The sequence below is a fragment of the Mobula birostris genome, chromosome 4 (genome assembly GCF_030028105.1).
Source record: "Mobula birostris isolate sMobBir1 chromosome 4, sMobBir1.hap1, whole genome shotgun sequence".
Lineage (NCBI taxonomy): Eukaryota > Metazoa > Chordata > Chondrichthyes > Myliobatiformes > Myliobatidae > Mobula > Mobula birostris.
In genome coordinates, this window is record NC_092373.1 from 18,442,396 (window position 1) to 18,460,104 (window position 17,709).

Genomic DNA, 17,709 nt, shown 5'->3' on the forward strand with positions numbered 1-17,709 from the left:
CTAAAATAACACTAACATATAGTAAAAGCAGGAATGATATGATAAATACACAGCCTATATAAAGTAGAAATAATGTATGTACAGTGTAGTTTCACAACAGAATCGGGAAGATTAAACCAAAACCAATTTGTAGGAAAAAAATCGGCACGTACACGCATGCACACACAGGTGCCCGCGCAAGGCTTCATGGTCATGGTAGTCTTTCCTGGGGTAAACACAAGTGTCCCGTATTTGACTGCTACTTTTGTCCCTTATTTGGGAGTGAGAAAATTGGCAACCCTAGTTTCACTTGTTGCCTTTAATCTTCTCAGTCCTGACAAAGGATTATCAACCTGAATCGCTATCTCTACTAATGGTAACAGTAAGTCTGTTTCTCTTCCCATTGACGCTGCCTGACCAGCCGAAAACCTCCAGGATCAACCATAATAGAACAGCGGAGCAGACTTGACGAGCCGAAAGGCCTGATTCTGCGCCTACAGTAGTGTGCAAAAGTCTTAGGCACGTACATATTGCTGGAATGCCCAAGACCTTTGCACAGTACTGTATTTGTCAATGTGGAGCGGAAAGCAATTTGTAAACCTGGCGGGTATAAAGGATGTTGGGAATGGTGAGGGTGGAGTGCCACGGGAGGGGCGTGGGACAAGTGGCAGAGAAGCAGTGACTGGGGCGGGAGGTGGTGTGGGTGCAGACACACCCAGCTCTGAGACATCAGGCAAGGTCATTTCATTCCAATTATTGATCATTACGGAGTGTCTCTCTGGTGCTTCCAGTCCCTCCCCTCTCCCTCCTCCCTTTCCCAACCATGATTCCCCTCTCCTTACACCCTTCCCATTCTCAGTCCACAATGGAGACCCATATCAGAATCAGGTTTATCATCACTCACATGTCATGAAATTTGTTTTTTTTTGCGGTAGCAGTACAGTGCAATACATAAATCACTGTTCTGCACGAATGTCTAAGGCACCCTAGCTATATACTGTATTTATGCCTAAGACTCTTGCACAGTACTGACCGTCTTATGGTCTTCTGGCAGATATACTGCAGAAGGACATGAGCGAACCTGATGGATTTTTAACCACGACCCAGTCATTTCATGGCCAATAATGATTCCAGATTTATCTATTTCTCAGAATTCCTGTTCCTTCCCAGTTGTTGCCGTTTGGATTTGAACTCGTCTTCAGGACATCAGACAGGGCCCCTGTGCTTCTCCATTCCAGCTTGGTCTTAGATAAGAGTGGTTAGGTTTTGACTTTGTGCTGGCTTTCGTCTCACTGTAATGAGGCAGAGCGAGTGCCATTGCATCACTGAGACACTTTCACCTTTGGCATCTTGCTTTCATGGCTGCCAACTCTCTGATCCACTGCAGACCCTTCCCTTGCTTTCTCTGTGGATTTTCCAAATGACGTATTGGTGCTTATTCAATTGAACCATAAGACATAGGAACAGAATTTGGCCATTTGGCCCATCGAGACTGCTCCACTTTAAATAGATCCAATAAGACCACAAGACCATAAGATATAGGAGCAGAAATAGGCCATTTGGCCCATCGGATCTGCTCTGCCATTTCATCGTGGGTGATCAATATTTCTTAGTCCCAATTTCCTGCCGTCTACCCGTATCCCTTCATGCCCTGACTAATCAAGAATCAATCAACCTCTGCTTTAAACATACCCAATGACTTGGCCTCCACAGCCACCTGTGGCAGTGAATTCCACAGGTTCACCACCCTCTGGCTAAAGAAATGCCTCCTCATCTCCATTCTAAAGGATGCCCCACTATTCTGAGGCCATGTCCTCTGGTCTTAGACTCTCCCACCATAGGAAACAACCTCTCCACATCCACTCTATATCACGGCCTTTCACCATTCAATAGGTTTCAATGAGGTCACCCCTCATTCTTTTGAATTCCAGTGAGTACAGGCCCAGAGCGATCAAATGCTCTTCATATGGCAAACCATTCACCATGGAATCATTTTCAACTTGTTCTCCACAGGCAATGAATTCCTCTGAGGCTGTGCCCTCTGGTCCTAGACTCTCCCACTTTTGGAAACATCCTCTCCATGTCCATTCTATTTAGGCCTTGCAATACAATGAGATCCCCACTCAGTCTTGCAAACTCTAGCAGGTCTGATCAGAAACATCATATGAGCCTCATATGTTAACCCTCTCTTTCCTGGGATAATTGTGTGATCCTCATCTGGACCTGCTCCAATACCAGTATCTCCTCTCTTGGATAGTAGGACCAAAACTGCTCACGATATTCCAAATATGGTCTGACCTATGCCTTATAAGACCTCGGCATGACATCCTTGCTTGCATATTCAACCTTCTATATAGTCTTTCATACTGCTCTTCAGGTGTTGGGGCAAAAATTGAATTTGGAGAATGTGCGTTAACACTCTTGGTAAACAATATAACAAGACAACTCGCTCAACAACTGCTGCTTCTTTTCCAGTTTTCCCAACGCTATTGGATGCCATACCTGCAAGCCTTCACGTCATGGTTCTACTGTTTTCTGTAGCGATCATTGTATTTGCTCTGGTGGCAACTGGATTCTTCATGTTCAATGCTTTTGGAAGACCTTACGAGACCCTCCATGGTCCTATGGGCTTATACCTTTGGAATACCATTGCATGTGAGTATCTTTGAGATCAACGTAATGAAGCAATGATTGGTGGTGTTGGGGATCGTGGAGAAGGTGTTGCAGGTTACAATGCACATTGACACGATACAGTGCTGGACTGAGAAGAGGTAGATGGAGTTCAACCCAGAAAAGTATGAAATGATACGCCTGGGTTAAACTTGTAGGCAGAGTACAGGGTTAATGGCAGGATTCTTAGCAGTGTAAAGGAATAGAGGGATCTTGGGATCCGTGTCCGTAGATCCCTCAAAATTGCTCGCAAGTTGGCAGGGTGGTTGAGAAGGCACCTGGTGTGTGGGCTTCATTAGTAGAGGGATAGAGTTCAAGAGTCCTGTGGTAATGGATGGCTACAAGAGAGGGTTAGATTGATCTTAGAGTCAGTTTAAATGTTGGCACATCATGGGCTGAAGATCCTGTATTGGTCTATGTTCTGTTTCTATTCCAGGACTAGCGGATGGAAGAGTGGGCATGGGACATTGTCAGGACTTCTGCTAGTCCACTTTAATGTTGATGTATTAATCGGTATTGGATTGGACTTTATTATTGTTATCTTCCTTGTAGTTTAACTTTCTTATGTTGGTCTGCTTTTTGTATTTTATATAATTACCTATGATGTGCTTTTTAGTGGTTACATTTGCAGGTATCGCATTACTTGAACAGGGGCTATCTGTTGGTTAATTCAAGCAAATGAAATATCTGCTATCAACAATTTAGTATAAAAGGACCATCTCTCTCTCTCTCTCTCTCGCTCTCTCTCTCTCTCTCTTCCCCTCTCTTTCACGCTTCATCTTCTTTCCCCTTGTTTCATTCTTGTAACACTTAACAAACGATCGTAATCAACAAATTTTATGTTTCATTCTTGACTTCTAAAGAACCTTCAATCACAAGAACATTAGGATCCAACATCAGGGATTGGTGTGCCTCAGGGATCTGTTCTGGGACCCTTACTATTTGAGAATTTTAGAAATGACCTGGATGAGGAAGTGGAGGGATGGGTTAGTAAGTTTGCTGATGACACAAAGGTTAGAGATGTTGCGGATAGTGTGGAGGGCTGTCAGAAGTTACAGCGGGACATTGATAGGATGCAAAACTGGGCTGAGAAGTGGCAGATGGAGTTCAACCGAGATAAGTGTGAAGTGGTTCATTTTGGTAGGTCAAATATGATGGCAGAATATACTATTAATGGTAAGACTCTTGGCAGTGTGGAGGATCAGAGGGATCTTGGGGTCCAAGTCCATAGCACACTCAAAGCAGCTGCACAGGTTGATGCTATGGTTAAGAAGGCGTACGGTGTATTGGCCTTCATTAATCGTGGAATTGAACTTAGGAGCCGAGAGGTAATGCCGCAGCTATATAGGACCCTGGTCAGACCCCACTTGGAGTACTGTGCTCAGTTCTGGTCGCCACACTACAGGAAGGATGTGGAAGCCAAAGAAAGGGTGCAGAGGAGATTTACAAGGATGTTTCCTGGATTGGGGAGCATGCCTTATGAAAACAGGTTGCGTGATCTCGGCCTTTTTTCCTTGGAGCAGAGGAGGGTGAGAGGTGACCTGATAGAGGTGTATAAGATGATGAGAGGCATTGATTGTGTGGATAGTCAGAGGCTTTTTCCCAGGGCTGAAATGATTACCACAGCAGGACACAGGTTTAAGGTGCTGCGGAGTAGGTACAGAGGAGATGTCAGGGTAAGTTTTTTACTCAGAGAGTGGTGAGTGCGTGGAATGGGCTGCCGGCAACGGTGGTGGAGGTGGATATGATAGGATCTTTTAAGAGACTTTTGGATAGGTACAAGGACCTTAGAAAAATAGAGGGCTATGGGTAAGCCTAGTAATTTCTAAAGTAGGGACATGTTCGGTACAACTTTGTGGGCCGAAGGGCCTGTATTGTGCTGTAGGTTTTCTATGTTTCTATCAGCCTTTACTGTACAGAGAAATCCTTTGTGCAACTGGTTGGTCCCACCTGGACTACAATTGTTATGATCCCCATTGATAGAGAGCTGTATTTGAATCAGAGATTGTTCACCTTCTCTGAATTTTTTCCAATTCACCTTCAATAAACAATCAGGGGGATAGACCCTTTGGCCCAGGATGATCATGATATCTCAACTAGTTCCATTTTCTTGTATTTGGTCCATGACAATTTGGTTCCTTTTCACACCTTGTGCGTCAGGCGGCATTTTTAGCCATTTCCGTAGCATTTGACTATTTTTAACAAGGCCGAGTTGCTACCTGTATGCTCAGTTAGCATGGCTGGAAAACATTCAAAGAGCCAGCCGGATTTGAACTCAGGACCATTCGCCTCAGAAGTCCAGTTCTGTTGCCGCTACACCATCAGCCAACTAGTCGGCCCATATTGATGTCTAGACTTTTTCTATCCATGTATCTCTCAAATGTAATTTAACCACTGTAATTATACCCAGCTCTGCAGCTCATTCCATATACCCATTGCCTCTATGTGTGGGGAAAATTGGTTTCCTTTTAAATCTTTCTCCTTTCAACTTAAATCTATGTCCTCTAGTTTTAGATTTCCCTGTGCTGGGAACAAGGTTATGACCATCCACTTAATTTGCCCTTCATGATTTTATAAATCTTTATAAGGTCACCCCTCAACCTCCTATGCTTCAGGGACAAAGTCTGAGCCTGGCCTCATCTGTGCTGTGTACCCTCTGATTTTCACCTAAAGAAACTAATTCTTCTTATTTCTTCATCATCACCATTACATGCCATATCATATGACATGGGCGATCATGCTTATTGGCCGACTGTTCTTGGCAAATTATTTTATAGAAGTGGTTTGCCATTGCCTACTCCTGGACAGTGTCTTTGCAAGACAGTGACCCCAGCCATTATCAATTCTCTTCAGAAACTGTCTGCCTGGCATCAGTGGTTGCAAACCCAGGACTTGGAATGTGCACCAGCTGCTCATACAACCATCCACCACCTGCTCCCATGGCTTCACGTGACCCTGAATGGGGACTAGGCAGGTGCTATACCTTGCCCAAGGGTGACCTGCAGGCTAGCAAGGGGAAGGAACACCTTTCACTTCCTTTGGTAGAGATGTATCTCCACCCCACCACCTTTCTTCTTATTTACTACGTGTCACAGTGTGCTCTCGGAGTACTGAACTGGTCCCAAGGGCAGGGGAACGGCAGGCTTTCTCTGTCACGGGGGTCACTGGCACGGACTCAACTAGGAGCTGCAGACAGCAAGCTCACAGCTCAGCCCCAGGAGTGGAGGTACGGCAGAATCCCCAGGAGGAGATGGAAACAAGAGGTTCAACATAGGAATAACAACAGAGCCTCCGCAGAATGACTGAGAAGCACCACGAGACAATTCATTCTGTCCAACTTAATGACTCCACTAAGTCCCTGCATGAGAGTGCTCTTTAAGTAATCATAGTCTGCGGGAAACTCATGCCAGTCACAATTAACTTGACCAGATTAAACCAAAAGCACAGGGGCTTAATGACTCTTGTTAAGATAACAATTAGTAAATACAGGTGCTCAAAAACCCGAGAAGCTCAACACTCTATGGCAAGATGCTGAAGGTACAGGGCTCACGACACTATGTCTTTTGTCTAGATCTCACTTATAATGTTCCTCAGCCTTTCCATTTCACAGAGAACAATCCCAGCACATCCAATTTCTCCTCATCATAATTCTTCTAATGTTCTAGATTTCGGTCATACCTAACCATTTGTAGTTGGGGGTTAAGTTATGTGTTTGTGTGGATTAGAGGAGGATTGGTTTAATAAGGGCTGAGATTGTCTTCAAAATCAGAAAGGGTTTGATAGAGGTTGTGGAGAAACTGTTCCCAGTAGTAGGAGGATCAGTGGCCTGAAAATTTAACTTGAAATAGAACCAGATTGGAGGAGAAGGCATCCTTGGGTGGGTTGGTTGTTAACACAAGTGATACATTTCACTGTATGTTCCGATCTACCTGTGATAAATACATCCGAATCTGATGATTACATTCAGATGTGGGAATGTGCAAATGTAGAAGGTGGAGTTGGCCACTCTGCCCCTCTAATCATCTCCTCCAGTCCACATTACAAACTACTGCATATTATGGACCCACTAACCTCTCAAATATAGTCAAAAACTTTGCATCCACCACCCTTTGAAGGACATTGCATGGACCTAAATATAATTTGCATGCTCAGATTCAGATTCATAAGACCATAAGTCATAGGAGCAGAAAGGCCATTTGGATTATCGTGTCTGCTCCACCATTCCAGAAAAAGAATCTCAGGGATGTATGTGCTCTGATAATAAATTTTACTTTGAACTTTGATCATGGCTGGTTTACTATCCCTCTCAACCCCGTTCTCCTGCCTTCACCCCATGACCTTTGAGACCCTGACTGATCAAGAACCTATTAATCTCCACGGTAAATATATCCAATGACTTTGCCTCCACAGCACAGCTGTCTGTGCCAATGAATACCACAGATTCACCACCCTCTGGCTAAAGAATTTCCTCCTCATTTCTTTTCTAAAGGGACGTTCTTCTATTCTGAGGCTGTGCCCTCTGGTCCTAGACTCCCCCACTATAGGGAACATCCTCTCCACATCCACGCTATCTAGGCTTTTCAATATTCAATATGTTTCAATGACCTCATTCTTCTAAATTTCATTGAGCTTAAAAGATTTGCAGACTTAAAAGTATTGAGCTTCCAACCTCTGGACAAGCTGACATTGAGTCTTCAACTTTCAGTTCCCTACCTCTGACCTTCATAACTTTCGTCTTCAGTCTTCAGTCCTCCACCTCTGATCTCAATGACTTTGATCTTCAACCTTTGGGCTTTAACCTCCAGACTCACCAAACTCTGGGCTTTGACTTTTGGCTTTACCCTCTGGACTTGGGTATCAACCTCAGGACACTCCAATCACAGGTTTAACCTTCAAGCCTCAGCCCCAGGACCTGCTGATCATGGGTTTGACCTTCAGGCCTCAACTTCCAGACCCACACAGACCTCTGACCCCAGTGACTCTCGTGGCTCTTGCCTGTATGGCCCTCCAATCCAGTACTCACCAACCTGGACTCCAAACAGTGGCTCCCGTCCCTGACTCTTCACCTACTGCCTCTGACCTCTAGCTGTCTCTCATTCCTGTCCCTAAGACCTAACCTCTAAATGCCCACTGTGTTCCTAAAACCATTCCCATGAACCTAAAACACAGCTGAGTCTGAGCCATGACATCAAGGTACGTTGCATCTCCATGCCATCTGGAATATTCCAGCAACTTCCAGAAGCATTGTAGTTATTTGGACTAGAATAAGATTTGAAGAAGAAATTCATGGTGATGTTGCTAGGGTTTAAGGGATTGGAATATGGCAAAGGGTGGGACAAATGGGTCTTTATTCCTTTGGAGTGTAGGAGATTTGGGGGGGGGGTTAATCTTAGAAAGGTGTACACAGTTAGGAGGGGCATAGATAGGGTGAATGCTCACAGCACTTTTCCCAGGGTTGAGCAGGTAAGATCTAAGCCTAGGCTTAAGGTGAAAGGGGAAAGATTTAGTAGGAACTCAAGGGTGACTTTTTCTCACAGTTTTTCCTGCATTCCATGGGAAATAACCTTCCAGACCCACTTACTATGCAGGACCTTGTTGAAGGCTTTGCTAAACTGCAAATAGGTAACATCTGCTGATCATCCAAGATGTTAGGGTGGATTTGCTTAATGCGGAAAACCTGTGCATAGGGAGGCTGGTGCGTGGGCAGTCACTACACAGTCCTTGACAGATCGGGGTCAGGGTCCAGCCAACTGTGGACCCTTCACTGCTGCAGCCTTCCTCCGCCTTCACCGCCGTTGTGATCTGTCCTCATCTTCCTCCAGTTCCACCGCTCAGGTCTTGTGGTTGGATCATTCTTTGTCCAGAAAATCCCCCTTGACTTTGTCGTCATGGGTGACCCTACCAGGAGCTAAGCTCCAGATTGTTAATCTCCAGGCGGCGTCACTCTCTGAATCTCAGGAACTCACAAACCCCTCCATCACGACAAAGTGACGATCCTTGGAGAGGGCCATTTATGTAGACAGGAGCATGTCTCAACTTAAGTGTATGCCCTCTAATTTTGGATATTTGAACCCCAGGAAGCTACTAGCTGTTTATTTATGTCTCTCACAATCTTATGAACTTCTATCCGGTCTCCCCTCAGCCCAGAGAAAACAACCGAAACTTGGACTCCCTGTGTCCCCTCCTAAGGTAGGGACATAGTCGGCACAACTTTGTGGGCCGAAGGGCCTGTATTGTGCTGTAGGTTTTCTGCGTTTCTGTTTCCTCCTTCCCTTTCTCCTACATCCACTCTCCTCTCCTATCAGATTCCTTCCTCACCAGCCCTTGATCTTTCCTACCTTCACCTATCACCCTCTAGCTATCTTCCTTCCCCACCCTCCGCCTTTTAATTCTGACATCTTCCCCCTTCCTCTCCAGTACTGATGAAGGGCCTCAGCCCAAAACATCAACTGTTTATTCATATCCATAGATGCCGCCTGACCTGCTGAGTTCCTCCGGCAGCTTGTGTGTGTGAATCTATGGAAGAGTCCTGATTGAATTGAATTAACTTTATTTCTTACATCCTTCACAATAATGAGTAAAAATCTTTACGTTACGTCGCCATCTAAATGTGCAATGTGCAATCATAGTAACTTAAAATTTATAATAAATAGAACAGTCAATGTAATATAGAGTACACTCAAATCAGTGTGAGTTCATCAGTCTGATGGCCTGGTGGAAGAAGCTGTCCTGGAGCTCGTTTGTCCTGGCTTTTATGCTGCGATACCAATTCCCAGATGGTAGCAGCTGGAATAGATTGTGGTTGGGGTGACTCGGGACCCCATTGATCCTACGGGCCCTTTTTACACACCTGTCCATGTAAATGTCCTGAATCTTGGGAAGTTCACAACTACAGAAGCGCTGGGCTGTCCACACCACTCTCTGCAGAGTCCTGCAATTAAGGGAGGTACAGTTCCCATACCAGGCAGTGATGCAGGCAGTCAGGATGCTCTCAATTGTGCCCCTGTAGAAAGTTCTTCAAATCTGGGGGCCCATACCAAACTTCCTCAACCGTCTGAGGTGAAAGAGGCGCGGTTGTGCCTTTTTCACCACACAGCTGGTGTGTACAGACCGCGAGGTCCTCAGTGATGTGGATGCCAAGAAGCTTAAAGCTGCTTACCCTCTCAACCCCAGATCCATTGATGTCAATAGGGGTTAGCCCCTCTCCATTCCTCCCGTAATCCACACCCAACTCCTTTGTTTTTGCGACATTGAGGGAGAAGTTGTTTTCTTGACACCACTGTGTCAGAGGGATGACTTCTTCCCTGTAGGCCAGGGGTTCCCAACCTTTTTTACACCACGGACCAGTTTAATATTGACAATATTCTTGTGGACCGGCCGACCGGTGGGGGGGGGGGGCGGGGGTGCGGGATGGGTGTTAATCGTGACTGGAATATAGGTAATAAGTCAACTATAAGTCACTTATAAGTGGCTAATACACTGAATTTCATTTCTAAAGGGGTTTATCTATCGAATTTAATATTAAACACACAATGTCGCGTGCAAATGCGCTACTAAAGAAACACACAGAGGCAGAGAGAGCTGAACTCAGAATGCCTTTACTGATTCAAACTCGCGTGCTTAAATCTCCCCTCCCATGGGCCCCTGCGACCCGTGGGGCGGACGTGACGTTGGACCGTCCCCGGAAGGTCCACCCCAAGTGGGTAGTTCCAAATGCGCTACCGCATGTCTGCCCGCGCTCCCGATGGCGGTTGGAGTCCTGCGTGTGCGGGCTGCCACAACAGCGCATATTTTCCTCGCATGAATATAGTGATAAGTCAACTATAACAGTGGTCCCAAACCTCCGGGCCGTGGACTGATACATTGCCACGAAGAATGCAACGGTGCAGCGGTAGCCGGAATGCACCCAGCACATCTTTAAGAAAAAAGCCAAAATAAAGAAGCTAATTGATTAGGTACTGCCCGACACGTAAATGCCAGCCCAGAACAGAGGCGACGCAATCGGCAATCGCCTCTGATCTGAGCTGACATTTACGTGCTGGACAGCACCTAATTAATTAGCTTCTTTATTTCGGCTTTTTTCTTAAAGACGTGCTGGGTGCATTCCGGCTACCGCTGCATCCCTGCATGCTTCATGGCCCAGAGGTTGGGGACCAGCGAATTATAAGACACTTATAAGTCAATAGCATCATAACATTTTAAGTAACGTTTGGATATTAAACACACAGCGCATATTTTCCCCATATGAACATATAAAATCATTGCAACACACCAATATCGCTGAATCAGTGGGAGCCCTGGGCTTGTTTTCCAGCAACAAGACGGTCCCATCGAGGGGTGATGGGAGACAGCGATACTCGAAGGGGGTTCCTTATGTCCAGTGTATTCCACAAATTAGTTTTCGTTGCATTCATTGCAGAAAACTCCGCTTCACAGCAATATGATGTTGGAAATAGAAGCAACGTTTTCAGTGCTTTCATGGCAATCTCAGGATATTCAGCCTTGACTTTCATCCAGAATGCCGGCAGAGATGTTATGTCAAACATACTTTTCAGCCCACCGTCATTTGCAAGCTTGAGGAGTTGATCTTTTTCCCACGCTGACATGGAAGATTCACCGGGGACATTGACAAATGGGTCACGGACTCATTCCTTTGCACGTCTTGGGTCATTTGTGTCTTGGGTCACTGACGACCTCACGTGCATTAAAGTTCAACAGTGGGTGTGACAGGGAATGAGGAAAGGTGCAGCTGACTCATATTGTTTCATATCACCAAATCATATTGTTTCCTCGCGGCCCGGTAGCACATGCTTTGCACATGGTTGAGGACCATGACTACCACTGCTTTAGGCCACCTCATTATTGTTTGAGATAAGGCCAATCAACGTAGTGTCATCGGCAAATTTAATTAGCAGATTGGAGCTATGGGTGGCGATACAGTCATGGGTATACAGGCAGTAAAGTAGGGGACTCAGTACACAGCTCTGAGGGGCTCCTGTATTGAGAGTCAGAGGTTGGAGGTGAGGGAGCCCACTCTTACAACCTGCTGGCGATCTGACAGGAAGTCCAGGATCCAGCTGCATAAAGCTGAGGTTTCTGAGCTTCTTGTCGAGCCTGGATGGAACTATGGTGTTGAATGTTGAACTGTAGTCCAAGAACAGCATTCTCACATAAGCATCCTTCTTCTCCACATGTGTAAGGTCGGTATGTAGAGCAGTGGCTATTGCGTCATCTGTCAATCGGTTGTGTTGGTAGGCGAATTGTAGGGGGTCCAGTTTGGGTGGTAGCAAGCTGCAGATGTAGTCCTTGACCAGCCTCTCAAAGCATTTGCTTATTATTGAGGTGAGTGTGACAGGACATGCTACCTTGGTCTTTTTTGGTACAGGGATAACGGTGGATGTTTTGAAACAGGACGGCACTCTACACTGGGAGAGGGAGTGTCAGTAAACACACATGCCAGTTGTGCTGTGCACATCTGGAGTACTCACCCTGGGATACCGTCTAATCCCGCAGCCTTGTGACTGTCCACTCGTTGGAAGTATCTGCGTACCTCAGCCTCAGGGATGACCAGGTTGCAGGTTGTGGCGGTGGCTTTCCTCGGAGGCTCAGAGTTAGCGACATCAAACTGAGTGTAAAAGCGATTGAGCTCATCTGGGAGAGAGGCTGCGATGTTGGAAGCACCAAAATGTTTTGCTTTGAAGTCTGTGATGGTACGCAGCCCTCGCCGCAAGTCACGTGTGCTATTCGTTGTGAATCTTGACTCAGTCTTGTCCCTATATTGTTGTTTTGCAGACTTGATAGCTTTGCACAGATCATAGCTGGTTTTACTGAGCTCTAGTTGATCTCCAGCACTGCTCACTGTGCTGCTTGCATTGAACTATTGATCCAGGAAGACCCTGACCGACTTCTGGGGGACAACATCGTCGATGCACTTCCGGATGAAGCACGTGACTCCATCCGTGAACTCGGAGACATCCTCATCATGGAAGACATTCCAGTCGATGTCATTGAATCAATCCTGCAGCATGAAGGCTGATTGGTCAGACCAACAGTGGACGGTTTTAACTATGCCCATCTCTTGTTTCAGCTTCTGCCTGTACGTCGGCAAAAGCAGGATTGAAGAGTGGTCTGATTTTCCAAAAGCTGGGTGAAGGAGAGCTTTGTAAGCATTGCGGAAGGGAGTGTTGCAGTGGTCAAGTGTGTTATATCCACGAGTGCTCACCTGGACGTGCTGACAAAACTTTGGAGAGCCTTTTGTCAGCGACGCCCGATTAAAGTCACTGATGATGAAGGCAGCCTCTGGATGTACAGTCTCCAGCGTGTTGATGGTCTCGTACAGTTCCTTGAGAGCCAGGTCAGCATCAGCCTGTGGCGGAATGTACACCGCTGTGATGATAACAGCCGTGAACTCCCTAGGCAGCCGGTAGGGTCTGCACAGCATCACCAGGTACAAGTATTCCAGGACTGCACATTCTGGGGGCCACACCAAGCATTGTTGACCATGAAGCATACCCCTCCTCCTTTACTCTTCCCAGAGAGGTTTTTTGACCTGTCTGCCTGGAACAGGGAGAATCCAGAGGGCTCGATCTGGTATCTCCTCCATCAGCCAGGTCTCCACGAAGCACAAAACATTGCATTCCTTTCTTTCCCACTGATAGAATATTCTGGCTCCCAGTTCACAAAGCTTGTTATCCAGGAGCTGAACGTTAGCCAGGAGTATGCTAGGGAGTGACGGTCGATTTGCACAGCGTCTCAGCCTCACCAGACATCACACGCTGCACCATTGTGGACGAACAATATAGATGAAAGCTCTCATCCCAAAACTTGACTGTTTCTTCCCGTCCATAGATGCTGCCTCAGGTGCTGAGTTCCTCCAGCATGTTGTGTGTGTTGCTCTGGATTTCCAGCATCTGCAGACTTCATGTTCCAAGTTTGTCCAAACTCTCCTTTTAGCACATAGCCTCTAATACACGCAGCATCCTTGTAGAATAGAATAGAGCAGAACTTTATTATCATTGCTCAAGACAACAAGATTGGAAGTGTCCTCTGCTCCTTCTCCGAAGCCTCCATATCCTTCCTGCAACCAGAACTGAATGCAATACTCCAGATGTGGGGCCGAGTTAGAGTTTTATAAAGCTGTGACATAACTACCCAACTGTTGAACTCAATGTCTCAACTAATAAAGATAAGCATGCCATAGAAGAAACACAAAATGCTGAAGGAACTCAGCAAGTCAGGCAGCATCTGTAGTGAGGAATAAGCAGTCCAATTGCCATACACTTACTTCACACAGAGTGCTGAATGCGTAGAACAAGCTGCCAGAGAAACTGGTTAAGATATGTACATTAATAATATGCAGAGGGCACTCTAGACAAGTATAAGAATAGGAAGGGTTTAGATGTATCTGGACCAAACACATGCAAATAGTACTAGTTTAAATGGGTACTTTGGCCAGCATTGATGAGTTGGGCCAAACAGCCTTATCCTATGCTCTATGATTGTGTGAAGAAGGTTCTTCCACATATCACAGTTATGTCTATCCACAGTCTCCTCTACTGTAAAGATGAAGCCACACTCAGGTTGGAGAAACAACACCTTATATTCCATCTGGGTAGCCTCCAACCTGATGGCATGAACATTGATTTCTCAAACTTCCGCGAATGCCCCACCTCCCCCTCGTACCCCATCCGTTATTTATTTATATACACACATTCTTTTTCTCTCTCTCCTTTTTCTCCCTCTGTCCCTCTCACTATACCCCCTGCCCATCCTCTGGGTTTCCCCCCCCCCACTTTTCTTTCCCCCTAGGCCTCCTGTCCCATGATCCCCTCGTATCCCTTTTGTCAATCAACTGTCCAGCTCTTGGTTCCATCCCCCCCCTCCTGTCTTCTCCCATCATTTTGGATCTCCCCCTCCCCCTCCCACTTTCAAATCTCTTACTAGCTCTTCTTTCAGTTAGTCCTGACGAAGGGTCTCGGCCCAAAACGTCAGCTGTACCTCTTCCTATAGATGCTGCCTGGCCTGCTGCGTTCACCAGCAACTTTTATGTGTGTTGCTTAGACTTCTTCCTACTGACTCTAAACCTACTCCTCAACTGTACATTCCTAAACAATGAAAAGTTTCCCACTGATTACCATATATATACTTAGAATTTTATATGCCTCAATCATGTCCCGTCTTAAACCCTCAGCTCCAGCGGGCTTCCTTTTTCAATCTCTCCTCATAATTGAACTGCTTCATTCTAGGCAACAGCCTGGTGAAACTCATTTGCACCCTATCCTGTGTTGTCAGGGATAATGCTGAAGGTGTCTTGCTGAAGCTTTATAAAGCATTGCTCAGGTCTCATTTGGAGTATTGTGAGCAATTTTGGATTCCATATCTAAGAAAGTATGTGCTAGCTTTGGTGCGGATCCAGAGGAAGTTCACAAAAATGGACCTGGAATGAAAGGATTGATATATGATGAGTGTTTGATGGCGCTGGGCCTTTATTTGCTGGACTTTAGAAGAGTGAAGGAGACCTAATTGAAAATGAATATTGGAATGTCTAGATAGAGTAGATGTGGAGAGGATGTTTCTAATATTGGGAGAACCTAGGAGCAGAGGCTACACTCTCAGAATACAAGGATGTCCCTTTAGAACAGAGATGAGGAGGAATATCTTTAGCCAGAAGGTGGTGAATCTGTGGTATTCATTGTGGAAGCCAAAAGTCTGGTATATTTAAAGCAGAGGTTGATAGGTTTTTGATGAGAAAGAGCGAGAAAGGTTACAGGAGGAAGGCAGGAGAATGAGATTGAGAGGGATAATATATCAGCTATGATGGAATGATAGAGAAGACTTGATGGGCCATAATGGCCTAATTCAACTCCTATGTCTTATGGTCTATTATTATACAGTAACAGAACTAGCAAAGGAGGCAAACTCCCTTGTTGTGTCAAATATTCTTCTAACACTGTCCTGATTCTCTCTGTACATTTTAGGTTCCTGTGGTTTTATGGTGATGATACTGTTTACCTCAGAAGTGAAGGTTCATCATCTGTCCGAGAAAATCGCAAATTACAGAGAGGGCAGCTTTGTCTTCGAGACGTACACTGAGGTGTTTGGGTATTCCTTCTGGCTTGTCTTTGGGTGTTCATTAGTTCACTGCAGTAATATACTACTCATCAGGTTCATAGGAATCCAATTTCCTTTCCCACTCTCAAAAAGTACCAATTCAAGTGATGGAGGAGTTGACCTGATGTACTGACCTCTCTACCCACAACTTACAAGTCAAATTTCAGCAAGAATTCACTGAAAGTCAGCACAGAGCTTCCTAAAGCCTGAAGTTCATGGATTCGGGATGTTAGAAGAGTATCTCACACCAACACATCAGTGCTGTATATGAACGCGTGCTCTGGGTAACATGGCATACAAATATAGTCAGTGGTTTCTTTATTTGGTATGTGAAGGTTCAATGTGTGCATTCAGAGATGCTCTTCTGCACACCACTCATTGCAACGAGTGGTTATTTGAGTCACTGTCACCTTCCTGTCAGCTTGAACAAATCTGGCCATTCTCCTCTGACCTCTCTCATTAACAAGATATTTTCACCCACAGACCTGCCACCCACTGGATTTTTTTTTTTGTTTGTCTTTTTGCAGAGTTCTCTGTAAATCATAGAATCTGTCGCGCATGGAAATCCCAGGAGATGAGCAGATTCTGAGGTACTCAAACCACCCTGTCTGGCACCAAGAGTCATTCCACGGTCATAATCACTTAGATCACACTTCTTACTCATTCTAACGTTTGGTCTGAACAAAAACAGAACTGCTTGACCATGTCAACATGCTTTTAAACATTGAGTTGCTGCCACATGATTGGCTGATTAGATATTTGCATGAACGAGCAGGTGTACAGGTGTACCTAATAAAGTGGCCACTGAGTATCTACGGGGAATTTCATAGGGCTGAAATAAACAACATGATGTCGTCAGTATATGACGAAAGCAAGGTAACTTTGAAGATAAAACGCTGTGTACATCCAGAAGCCTGGTTACCGAGCATCAGTGCCTCTGAAACTGCTACAATAATACAACAATGGTATCAAACCCACTAGCATATTCAGATGAACACCATCTACCACCATTTTAATCAAAGCAGTAATGATTGTCAATGACTTACTTCTTCTATGGTGAGATAGCTGACAAGGAATTGATTAAGAATACTTAAGTCAGAACACAAGGAAACCAGCCAGGTTCATACTTTTAGTAGGTTTCTTCTTCAATGCTTCATCATTGGTTCTGATTGCTTCAGGTCATCCCAACCAATTCTTTCAGTTTGTCTCGAAATTTAAACTGTCCAGAAACTTCCACTAACCCATGAAGCCAGCCTTTATGTGGAAAAGCTTTTTTATTACCTTTTCCTTCTTAATTTTAAGGTTAAATCTTCTTCCTCCTGATTTCCTCAACAAAAGAAATGCAAGTCAGTATTAATATCAACAGAGCAGTTTCAGTTTCAGTAACTTCAATCTAAATTGTCAATTGTAAGTAGGTCACTATCATGGTATCAAGGTATTAAATGCTGTAATAATTCTATCTAGGGCAGACAAATGTATGACAGGATTTTGTTTCTAATCTATAGGTTTACACTGGTCGTTCTGTGATTATTAATAATAATTAGGACTGCTGATCGACGTAATAGAAGTGGCAGTGAGATTCAAGATTATTTATTGTCATTCATCAATTCACTAGTGTAAAGGAGAAGGAAATGATTGTTACTCTGCATCCGATGCAGCATAAAAAACACAATGAACATAAAGAACACAAAAACACAATAAATATATATACATAAGATTAGCTTATATACAGTATATCTAGAACTGATTGTATGTATATGATGTGATGCTAGAGGAAGAAAGTCATTGTTGTTGATGGTAAATAGTAAATCGGTTTCTATTTGTCACAAGGGCAGCTTCTACCCTGCTATAATAGTCATAGGACACTACAGCAGGCTCTTCAACCCACCTAGTCCGTACTGAATCATTAATCTGTCCAGTCCCATTGACCTGCCCCGGACCATAGCCCTT

General features: G+C 44.9%; 1 protein-coding gene across 2 annotated transcripts in view; it reads left to right on the forward strand.

The window, feature by feature from the left end:
- clrn1 (clarin 1) overlaps positions 1-16,038 on the forward strand; it is a 42,048-nt gene extending 26,010 nt beyond the window's left edge. Inside the window, exons 2-5 of one of the 2 annotated variants that reach the window (XM_072254492.1) lie at positions 2,455-2,638; positions 4,354-4,378; positions 12,265-12,280; positions 15,627-16,038. In XM_072254492.1, coding sequence (XP_072110593.1) covers positions 2,455-2,638; positions 4,354-4,378; positions 12,265-12,280; positions 15,627-15,892 — 491 coding nt within the window. In that variant the 3' untranslated portion in view covers positions 15,893-16,038. The remainder of the gene's footprint in view (positions 1-2,454; positions 2,639-4,353; positions 4,379-12,264; positions 12,281-15,626) is intronic. The other variant, XM_072254491.1, reaches the window with a different exon arrangement.
- The last annotated feature ends 1,671 nt before the right edge of the window (positions 16,039-17,709 follow it).